This window comes from Orussus abietinus, unplaced genomic scaffold, assembly GCF_000612105.2.
Source record: "Orussus abietinus isolate OABI.00-Male unplaced genomic scaffold, Oabi_2.0 scaffold9, whole genome shotgun sequence".
NCBI lineage: Eukaryota > Metazoa > Arthropoda > Insecta > Hymenoptera > Orussidae > Orussus > Orussus abietinus.
This window is the reverse complement of record NW_019396004.1, coordinates 796,685-807,955: the sequence shown is the minus strand read 5'-3', so window position 1 is coordinate 807,955 and position 11,271 is coordinate 796,685. Positions and strand designations below refer to the sequence as shown.

The 11,271-nt window shown below is 48.9% G+C and overlaps 2 protein-coding genes across 2 annotated transcripts in view; both read right to left on the bottom strand.

Moving 5' to 3' along the window:
- Positions 1–467: 467 nt before the first annotated feature.
- LOC105700969 (broad-complex core protein isoforms 1/2/3/4/5-like) lies at positions 468–4,027 on the bottom strand. The gene is made up of 2 exons (XM_012427327.2): positions 3,948–4,027; positions 468–2,520 (listed from the first exon to the last, which is right to left on the bottom strand). The coding sequence occupies exon 2, from the start codon at positions 2,504–2,506 to the stop codon at positions 2,150–2,152; it is 357 nt and encodes a 118-aa protein (XP_012282750.1). The 5' UTR covers positions 2,507–2,520; positions 3,948–4,027; the 3' UTR covers positions 468–2,149.
- The window catches only part of LOC105700756 (zinc finger and BTB domain-containing protein 24-like), a 7,675-nt gene continuing 364 nt past the window's right edge, over positions 3,961–11,271 (bottom strand). The window contains exon 2 of the mRNA XM_012426908.1: positions 3,961–4,223. Within this exon, the coding sequence (XP_012282331.1) occupies positions 3,961–4,223 (263 nt within the window). The remainder of the gene's footprint in view (positions 4,224–11,271) is intronic.

The window sequence follows — 11,271 nt, the reverse complement described above, 5'->3', positions numbered from 1 at the left end:
GGGGTGTGTGTGTGTGTGTGGTTTTACCTTCACTATTTTTTTTTTTTCCTTTTCTCTAGGCGAACCGTGGGAGCCATCTCGTGCGCCGGCGTGCCAAAAAAATCCTTTTCTTTTCTCGGAAACGTCCGTTAAATTCAGTCGGATCTCATTTTCTACGCAACCCTCTGACTAGCTACCAAATGCCAAATTCGGACGTGGAAATCATAAGCACGGTTTTTCTTTTTTTTTATATATATAAATTAATTAACAATGCGCACCAGCCGTTCCCACCGTTCCTCTACTTTCGGAGGGCTAACTACGTCGGAGTGCGTTACATATAAAACCTGAACGAGAGAAGTATCGTCGTTAGTATCGTACGAATATATCCTATATACAGTTAAAAATATTACTTTTAAAGAGTTAAAAATATAGTCTGCAATCTGAGCGGCATTTTGAATCGCGCGCTCGCGCATCGGACTCGCGCGGCCATTTTGAGTCCGCGTCTTTGTGCACACGCCTCTCTCGCCATTACTTAACTTTGTATAATTTATGTATGTATATACGCCTACCCTAAATACCACCCTCTCGCCTCGCGCATAATTTTCGTCCTTTGTATTCGACTCGTGAGACTTTGTTGAATTTGAGCATAACTAATCTCGTCCTCAGGGCTCGTCCACCATTTGTAATCGAATTCCATTTAGGCCTAAGATTCAATAACCGCGACCCTTAATTCTCTCTCTCTTGACTTAACTATATATAGATTTATATATATTTTTATGTATATATATATATATATAATATTTCTTGATTCACACGCGGCGGCGTGCATATGTGTACAGAATGTACATATATACCTTAATACATGAGTCCCGGCGTCAAGGGAGCCGGCAAATTCGTATAATCGCTCTCGTCTCTGGTCCGCATTTTTCCCCCAGATCTTCCCTAGGAAAAATCTCCCGGGAAAAACTCGCGGATTCTTCCCGCGTCGCGTTCACTCCAAACCGACGACGTCTCGGCTTTTCTTTGCAGGAATAAAGAAAAAAAAGAAAAAAAAGAAGAAAAGAATAATTATCGAAAATATGTCGACTTCGAGCGGTCGTCCAGTCTCCTTCGTTGCGAATTAAATAATTACAGTCCAATGTTAATCCAGATATGATAACGATCCCTTACAGTCGGGCGAGCGAGAGCGGTCCCCGAGATCGATAGCGAGCGATCGATTCCCTGATAACGGCTGATACGAGACGAGGAAGTGAAGTCTGCCGCGTTAAGAGCTCGGGAAGACAAGAATGAGCGCCGTCAGGCAAAAAGAGTCTAAAAAAGTCGATTCCATCGGCAAGAACGATATCGGTATCGTCGAGAGACAAACTCGAGGATCTGCGTTTTCTTCGTTCAACCCGTCCTCGAGCCTCTCACCCAGTATCAGTTATCAGGGATTTCGATATCTACCGACATCCATCGACCGCCAGCTAATTCCGCACCACCCTCGCCGCCCTTCCCCAAATTGCATGGAATGTATCCAATTCGGTGGTTAGCCTTTTGGTCAAGGAACTTAAAAGTTAAAACGAAGAAAAAAAAGGAAACAAAAAAATTAGAAATGAAACAAGAAAAAAAAAAACAAATTTCTTCCTAAAAATTTCTCAGTCGATTTTTAGCAGTCCCCTTATCTTTGGATAAACGCAGTCTTCGTGAAGAAATACGACGGAGTCGAGAATCGGAATCGGAGTCTGGCTCGCGCATCGCTCGCGCCACCCTATCGTCCGTATCGTCCTTATCGGAGACCCGGTCGCCCAGGAAGGACGACAGCCACCCAAGCGGATGGACCAAAGTGGTCCATCTCGCGTGGCATTCCCGGAGGTTCGGCACCCTGCCGCAGGTGAAAGACCGTGGACCCTGACCGAGGTCGAGGATCTACCTCTCATGGAGGTCCCTGATCGGCTCCTCGGGAGGTCCTGCCAGCTGATCACGGGACCCCCTGGGGAACCGAAATACCCTGGACCCGGGGCCTTGGGTGATGCTCGTCGTCAGGGACCTCTTTTCGCTCCGGTTAGGTCCCACCACCTAGACACTTCCGGGTTCAGCTGGGAGAGGAACTTCCCAGCTGGTCCAGCACGATCTCCGCAGTCCTGACTGCCGATTATGCTGGACGAGTCCCCAGGTGGCTCCAGCTGGCTCACTGGGGCTGCTGCTGGCGTTGATGGTGCAGGTGCTGCTGCATCTGCGGATGCTGGGCCAGGACGCTCTTGATGGCCGGCGTCTTCAGCAGCCGCTTAAGCACCCCCGTCGAGCCGCGATGCTGCAGACTCTTGTGCGTCGTCAGGGAGTTCTTGGTCCGGTAGTGCCGGCTGCAGAACTCGCAGACGTAGAGCGTGTTCGACTGCTCGTGCTTGTCCTGGAAGTGGCGCTTCAGCGAGTAGTAGCAGGAGAAGGTACGGCGGCAGTAGGGACATTCCTGGGGCTCGTTGATCCCCCCGGCTGGAGGCGGTGGCATCCTGTACACCGCGGAAGGGAGCGTCGCCGGCTGGGGCATCCCATTGCCCGTACCTAGAAGAGGTCCCCGATTAGCCACGTCATAAAACTAACACCGATAAACCTCCTAGGCAAAACACCTCCTAGTGATTTTTGGCGCGGTTTAAAAGATCCACAAAATTAAGGAATGAAAAAATGAAAAGAAATTCGAACGAATCAACTCGGCGCGTCCGACGCGTTGATCAAGGCACTGCCAATTTGGTTGGGTCTCCGGGTCCGTCCCCCAGGAGTTATCTTTTTTTGCCTTCCGGACCCCACGTCGACCTGGTTCACCTAACCACCTACTCGTGTCCATGCCTCGTGAGGAACTAGGAGTGGTCCAAGAGGGGAAATCTGGAAACGGGATCCTGGGAAAGGGATTCCGGGACAAGTATCGGCTCGATCGTTTCCACCTAAAGGCGAGTTTCGGAGTTATCGGCGTTATCAATCTCGCAGAAGGGGAATTCTTAAGCCCTCGGTAGGGCTCGAGGTTAGTCGAGTTAGAACGATCGCGTCCTTCTCGCTGGATCCGCCTTCCGAGTCGAAAAGATACGAGTGAGACATTGCGTTTCGCGGGGCGCATGCTAGGAACGGGGAGAGCCGACGGAAGAAGAAGTGCACGCAGGCTGGAAGAAAGAACAGATTTAGTGAACGACATAAACGAGCCATGCAAACAACATCGAACATCGAAAGCGGTGGGAGGGAAGAGGAAACGAAAAGCAGAGGAGAGAAGACACAAGCAGGGGGGAAGAAGACGAAAGCCGGGGACGCGATGCTCAAGGAGATGAGACAAGGACCCTGAGGAAGGTACCATGAACGAGTCGGACCCGAGTCGGGCGATCCCACCACCGAAAGTGCAGCAGAAGATCCGTCCAGGATCACGGCCAAGGGAACGCTTGAGGTAGGTCGAGGATCCTGAGGCATCGCGGACAATTCGGAACCGACTCGGGCGGTTCTACCCCCGGAAGCCCAACGGATCATCGTCCAGGCCACGTGCTCAATGGCGAGTTACGTTTTCAGTTCGGAGCCAAGAGCCGACCGAATACGACCCCGGAGACCCACCGGCGGTTCCGGCATTTTGGAACCGAGACGCGAAGGGGGAGAAAGAACGAAGCCAGGGACGAGATCGAACCCGGGGAACGGGAAGGAACGGGTTCCCTCGATCTGGGAAGAGAATTAGTGAAGAAGGTGAAAGTTAAGAGTCCAGCTCGACTTGAGAGACCGCAACTCGTTTCGGTTCCCATCGGCACCTTCCACGGATGGATCTCGCCCATCGCTCGAGTCGCCGTTAATCTCCTATGCCCGAAAAGGAGGGTCCACATTTCCCGACCCCGAATTTTTTTTCTCCAAGGCCCAAGGACCAACAGACCTCGCGACCAGAGCCGATGGACGCGGCCCACCGGGTGGTTGACGGTGGCCGATGGGCAAAGCGTCAGGCATTCGAATTAGGACTAGAGCCCTACCTTATCTAAACCTTCAAAAGAACTTAATGTCAATGTCGCCGGGTCTGCTCTTATGATAGGTATAGATATGGGTCATCAGAGAGTTCCGCGAGCAGTAGACCCGCTCGCAGATGACGCATCTGTACTCCTCCTGTCGCTCGGCGTGCTTGTCCGCCACGTGTCGTTTCAGGGATGCCTTGCTGCAAAGTACCTTGCCACACAGTTGGCAGGTGAAGAGCTTCTTGGCCGACGGGGTGCTCAGCGAGTTCAATGTCAGCCCTGGCATGGAGGCGAGCACTGAAACACAACAATGCACCTCATGCAGCACCCCAAACTTACCCGCCGCCCCCTTACTCCTTTACTTTACCCTCAGCCCCTCTGTCTACCTTGCTCTAGTCTTTCCACAAATCCGCCACTTCGCCCCCTCTCGTCCTCTTGCCGCTTACCCCTGATATTCGCTCTCTCACTCTCTCTCTCTCTGTTATCTCCCCTCTCTTTTCCGTCTACGCGTCCTCACCTGAAGCGGCGGCCGTTTAATTCCTGGAAAACCTGCTCATCGATTCCTGGAATCGCTGATAGAGGACGATGGTACCGGGGGATTCGGGATTGATCCTGATCGATATACGGGGGAGGGATGCCGAGACAAGGATCGCGACCTCTGGACCGGGGAGGGCTCCTTTCTTGGGATAACTCGAAGGAAGATTTTAAGTCGAGGTCTAGGGACTCCGGGGAAGTTGCAGGGAAGATGGTTGAAAGATCCGGAGGGGGGCCTCGTGAAAGGAGCCAGCCGATGAATCGGCAAGTTTCTTCCTGGACCGGAGAAGGACGTCCCTTCATCCCGGATCCCCGAGGAAAGTTGCAAGGAGCTGAAGGAGGCGACGCAGGAGTCCTGAATGGAGCCTGGTCGGGGGGGTCGTCGCTGCGAAAAAGTTCCCCCATTTCGCCGGGCTGAATGTGTGCACGAATTAAACGTCAATAAAGAGGGGACAGTTCATTTATCCGCTCGGCTCGGCGTTAATTAAAAGAAGCTGCCAACGAAGGAGTCGACGGCTGAAGGAGCTGCGGAATACTCCGGGTGTGTATATTATTCCCGGAGTCGTCGCGACGCGGGCCAAGGCGCACCTATTCAGCTCCCTTTGGAAAATTGCTTTTTATCCAATTTCTCGGAGTCGCGTCTCATTAATGGCCTAAAAAGAAACCCCGGGGGGTCCTCGAGGCGGGGGATTGTGCGCCGAGGCGAGATGGCCGCATAGAGGACGTCTCGTTAGCCCGGAGTCCTGATGGAGTCGAAAATGACTAAAAGAGGGCAGGGAGGAGAACCGAGAGTGACGATATCGAGGAGTTCCAATGACGGGAGTGAAATTTCGAGGCTGTGTGCCAAGAGGCATTACGAAAATGAGCGGACGAAGACATGGACCGAGTATCGGAACCCATCGAACTATCGGACTGGACGATATCGAGGGTATCACCGCGGTCCAGGGGTACGACTCCCGACTGGCCCTTGTTTTCCCCCAGCCTTTGTCCCCTAGGAAAATGACTCTTTATCCAATTTCTCGGAGTCGCGTCTCGTTAAATCCGGGAAGAATGCGTCGCCGATGATTGTCGCTTAAGGTGTAGGGATTGTCCGGACGACGCGCTCGCAGGAGTCGCGCTTCCAGAGGGGTCCTGAAGAAATTGCGACGACGTTTCACCTCGTTAGGACAACTCGGAGAAGTCGAAGAAAGGAACGACGAGTGGGTGGGGCACCTCGGGGGGCATCGAGCCCCGACAAAAGGTGGAGAACGCGGAAGACGATGAACCTCCCGCGACACTTAAGGCACGCAGTCTTCGGGGTTTGACTCTCTGGGGCGCACCTTGTTTCCTGCCCCTTTCAGATACTTTTTGTCCCGAGTCCATTGACCGGAATGCACCGAGGCGACGACGCCATGCGCCATCGGCTCCTTTCAGCGCCACCGGCGTCTTCGGCTGGGAAGAATAGAGCGGTACCAAAATGGCGGCGCGCGAACCGGGAGGGATCTTTGGCAGCTTCTTTTCTCGATCCCCGCCTACGATCCCGGATTCTCGGACGGGACAATTGGTCGGGTTAAGGATCCCCGCACTCGGGAAATTTTCAACGGGAATATCAAACGCCATTTTCCCCGACCTCCGCCGACCCTTCCTCTGCGGCCATTGAAGTCTCCGCTCGGGCGCTGCGCTCTACGTTCGAGAAATTATTTCCCGCGGGTCTGAATACTTTCCCGAGTGCGGAACCGGGGTCAAAACCGCCGGAAGTCAGCCACCCTAACCTCGGATTTATGATTCGACCCGTGGGTCATTTTTCTTCCGATCCACCTGTGTCGTGCAAATCGGTTTCCAATTTTTTTTCTTTCTTTCCATTTTCGGTGCACGGGCGTGAAATCGCGACCGAATCGGGGAACAATTTCGACAGGCAACTCGCCATTTGACTGGCCGAGACTCAACCGAAGCGGGATGTGAGATAACAGCTTCGGAGTGATTACAAACACCGGAGGGCTACACGAGTACCTTGCATAATTCGCAGACATCGAGAGATGGGAATTCATGGCTGACGTCACAATGGGAACAACACACATCGACAATGAGGTCGTTCGCAAACAATCAAGACACAACTTACCTTGCCACTGAAAAAAAAAAAAGAGGACGTTTATCGAGACATTCCGCGGCCTTAAGCTAGTGCGAGGTCCTACAGGGTGACTCAGCTTCTGGATTTCGACTTCCGAAAATTATTCCAAAAAAATACGTCGATTAGGAAAGGTGAATTAAATTAAAAATCGGGATCTTCGCCCGTTCCGAGTCACCCTGTACACCGGGATCTACATACACACACGAATGCCCGGGGCTCGTCCGTGAGGATGCGACAGAATATCTAGTGAGAAACGAAAGAAAGCAAGACAACGGAATTATTAAACCAAATAGTTACATTTCATAATATATAAAAATGAAAATATATTAAAATGCATTTTTTCGTGTGGCTTACAGGCTAGTAATCAATAAAAATTAATCATATAGCAATAATTAATAATATTAATAATAGACAATAAATATATACTATAACCAGAACACCTTGGCAGATAACAAATAATATCCAAGCGAGATAACGCAAGATGTTGCTCAACTTCGTCACGGAAAACGAATCGCGCGAGCAGTGCCTCTTCTTCTTTTTTTTTTTCCCTCTCTCCCCATCCCTTTCCTTCGCCCTTCCTCGAGAGTGCGGAGAAACCAACAAAAAAAAAAGGATCCCGGAATCGAACCGCCACCGATATTCTTCCCCCGGATTCTCTCGAGTACCTCTCTCTCTCTCTCTCCTCTCTCTCCACCTTTTCCTCCGTTTATTTTTTCCGCTTTTTTTCCCTCCTTTTCGTTATCGCCTCGCGCGCGGTACGAGTGCCTCTTTTCGCTTTCTCTCTTTTCCCAGTTTTCCTCCTTTCCTTTGCCCGACGCGTCGCTTATGCTCTGCCGGATTCACTATGCGTAATGGCGCCCACCGTTAGAAAAAAAAAAAAAAAAAAAGAAGGTCGGGTTGGTTAAGTAAAATTAGAACCTAAGGTATCGCTAAGCTATTGTACGGCAGAGAACGAAGGGAAAATAGAAAGAAAAAAAAACAACACACAACTAAACATGGCGGCCTTTTCTGGTGTCTAGTCTACCGTTTAACTACTATGTAGTCACTATTGATTATTTATGGGAAATGAAATGTGCTGTATGTGCGTGTCTGAGTGTTGCTGTGTGTGTGGGGTGCATGCAACCCCTCATCTCGGGACCGGATTTCCGGAACCGCGCGAGATTTCCCGCGAAGTCGCAGCTTTTCCTGACGAGAAGGGATATCACGAGGGGCCGCCATTTTGTCTTCGGCGGACCCACGGCCGCGCGGTTCCGGAGACCAGGAGTCTTCTCGCTTACGCGATGCTAGATTAAATCCGTTAATATGAAGCTTCAACTAATAATCCTGGGCATTTTTAGGAGATATTCCCTCCCCCTCCCCTTATTCCCCCCCTCCGTATAAATCTTGAGCCACAGACTGCACTCGCGACCCAAACTTTCGATGCGGACGAACGTTCCGGAGTCTACCGACGCCGCCGAGGTGGTACATCATCGATTAAGGACATTATCAAAATTCGGAAAAGGACGCGGAATGGGGAAATTGTGGAAAAATGTAAGGGACGTTGATAAAGGATTTGCGGGACTGTTGGGAAAAATATCTCCGGCGGTGGGGAATTTTTCTCTTTTCGATGATCTACCGCCCCTGCGGTCGGTACCAAAATGGCTGCCGTGCCTCGCTCGATAGTGCGCCTCCGTCAACGATTTCCGATTAACTTAATTCATTCAAGGTACTTTTAGTAAGGAGTTTTGGTAACATCAGTCAAATACGGGAATCAGTCCAATCAGAATCGACTAATTAAGTAGTACATGACGAATCAGTCCAATACAGTCTGACTGACGTGCCGCGGACGGCTGGTCGTGGTTGAAATTCGGGCAACAGGTGGGAGGAAATTTTGCGGAAAATCCCGATCGACTTTTCCTCCCCTTTCCTCGTCTCGCCGACTTATGCGCGTCCCACCTGTAGCCAAAATTCCGGGTTCCGAAAAAAAACAAAAAAAAAACAATCATTTATAATCTCGATATAGACATACATATAATCTTTACTCTCGTATACCTACATTTTAAGGACTCGAATCGTCTCGGATCCCGTCTTGCCACGTTCGACATTCCCTTTTTTTCAGTCTTTCTCTTCGACAGGAAGTAGATTGAATAGAGGAAGAAAAAAAAATGAAAAGGGGTCTTCCTCTAATAAAATGAAAGAACAATAGAAAAAAAAAAATACACAGATAGGAGAGTTAGAATTAACAGTCCTGCATGCCAATGGACACGAATCGACGACCTCGCCTCGGGGCGAGGGAATAAATAACATAATTAACAAACCGAGCGTCCTCCAATTAACAAAGCACCAGGATGCAGAAAATGGACATTCGCGGGAGGAGCTCGAGTCGAAGTGCCGCGAAAATATGAAAGAAAGAAAATATANTAAAATATATTATTATATCATTGCATATCCTCTGCCGAGCTCCCGCGAAGTAACAACGAGACCTCCGCGAAACAACTTTCCCGGGCCTTAGAAATTTCCCTTTCCTCCACCCTCGTCGCGCCCTTATCACTTTCGCGACATATCGATACCGTATATACATCTATATGTAGATATATACTCTGATTTCTCTCAACTGTACATCCGAGTTCCTTGTCACTTCGCGATAGGTCGCGTTTTTCGTTATCTCTCCCGCCTTTCTCTCTTACTCTCTCTATATATACATATATACGTACGTCTGTATATATATGTATATATATATATATACCTCCGAAAACAATTACAAATCTCGAGTCTTGTATCTTATTAGAAAAATCGACCGACGACGGACATACAGAGAATATAAAACTCTAGACATCTACAAATTCGTAATTAAATATTCTCCTCGATTTATATTAATTTCATTAATAATTTATTATCCTCGTAATAATAGGCGCCGCGCTCCCTCGCAGCGGATATTCGCGTATTTGGCCATTCCGTTTATTATCCATCCTTCCCACTTTTTGTTCCTTGCTCTCTCTCTCTCTCTCCCTTCTCCCCTCCTAGTCGGCCACGCGTGTCAATTTCCTCGATAGCCTATACGCTTAAGTATTATATCAGTTCTTTCGGTTTCGACTACTAGAAAAACTTGTATCCTCAATTATATTCACGTGATTTAAAGCTTCGTCCTTCCTCTCTCAATCCTCGAGTCTTACTCCGGATGTGTTCCTCGGCTCTCCCCCTTCCTCTACGAGTATGCCTCTGATGCGTACGTGCGTTGTAAATAATTGCGGAAAGATACGGACCGAAAGAAGACGCGGAAAGGGTTCCCATCGGTCCGGCGAGGTGCGTCCAGACCACTCATAGAAAAATATCGACGCGGCCATCTTTAAACTGGCGTTTTTTCTCCTCTAAAGTGGCACCTCTGCGCGTCCGAAAAATCTCGGAAATTAAAAAATGCCCCTGCGTTTCCGACAAACTCCCCCGACGCTTCTTCTCCTTCCTCGACGCAATTTGGCTTATTTTTGGGCACGTGCGGATCGGAGAGCAATTAATTCGATATATCCTACTTTTTAAACTATCATAGCCTACCTATACTTGTGTGTCGTGTGCGCCTCGTGTTCAAATCCCGCCGCGGTGTGCGACTTTATTCTTCTTCTTATTCTTTTTGTTTTGCCTTTTTTTTTGTTATATATATATTCATGCACGTTTTCCTCACTCTTTGTACACCGTTTCTCCCTCTCTCTTTCACTCTACTCTGCTGTAAAATATAATGTACCACGAGTCTGTGCACACGCGTGTGTGTTCGTCTGTGTGTATACGTGTGTGGGTGTGTATTTTGCAAATAGTGGCTGTTGTCTCCAGCTTACTAAATGTTAGGATTGATACGACAGGCCCTAGCTATCTAATGTTTATTCCTCGGGGTTCGTATAAAGCCTTCCTGAGTTAACGTTCGCAAATGTCTATTGGCGTTTTCCACGGCCAGTCGAAGCGGGAGAGGAAAGCAAGAAAAAAAAAAATTATCTACGGGGAAGAAGTTAAGCCAATCGACCAGAGGACTTTGAACATCGTCCCGGAAAGACGTTAAGTACTTTCATCGGACACTTTCCTTTCGCGAGACTCCCTCGTCTACCTTTATAAAATTATGAAATTCCCGAGAAGTCGCTTAACAAAAATATCCTCTCGCCTCGCGGAATCCTCGGCGAGGAGCAATTTTGACTAGACAAAGTGATTCGAATTTTCTTTCGACAGTCTTCTCCCGTAACATTATATACAATTGATTCTTTCCTTTCTCTTTTTTTTCTTCTTTTTTTTTCCGTTTCATTTAACACTGTCAGCGGATTTCGTCCAGCCGACATTTCTTGCACTTTTGATTTTTCCTCCTCCAGGTGGAGGGGGCAAGGTCAGGGACAAATCAGGAAGGCTTTGCGCGTGGTCGGCTTATCAAAATTCTACTAAAATATAGATATATGCAATCGGCTATATGTATACGAGGCTATCATTACTTAGTAGACAATAAGTTGTCAGCTGCGGTGTAAGTGTGCGTGTAATATGTACGCGTGTATCGTAAACGGAGCTCTGATTCGCTTGACCTCATAAAAAATGCATCGCCCTGGATCCACCTTTAATCAATCGGCAAAGAAAGTCCTGCATCTATCAGCAAACCTGTCCCCAAGTAAATTATTATATTTTTTTTTTTCTTTTCCCCGAGCCATCGACAGTGTCCCGAATTCGAATAAAAAAGAAAAGGGAAACACTCCCCCGACG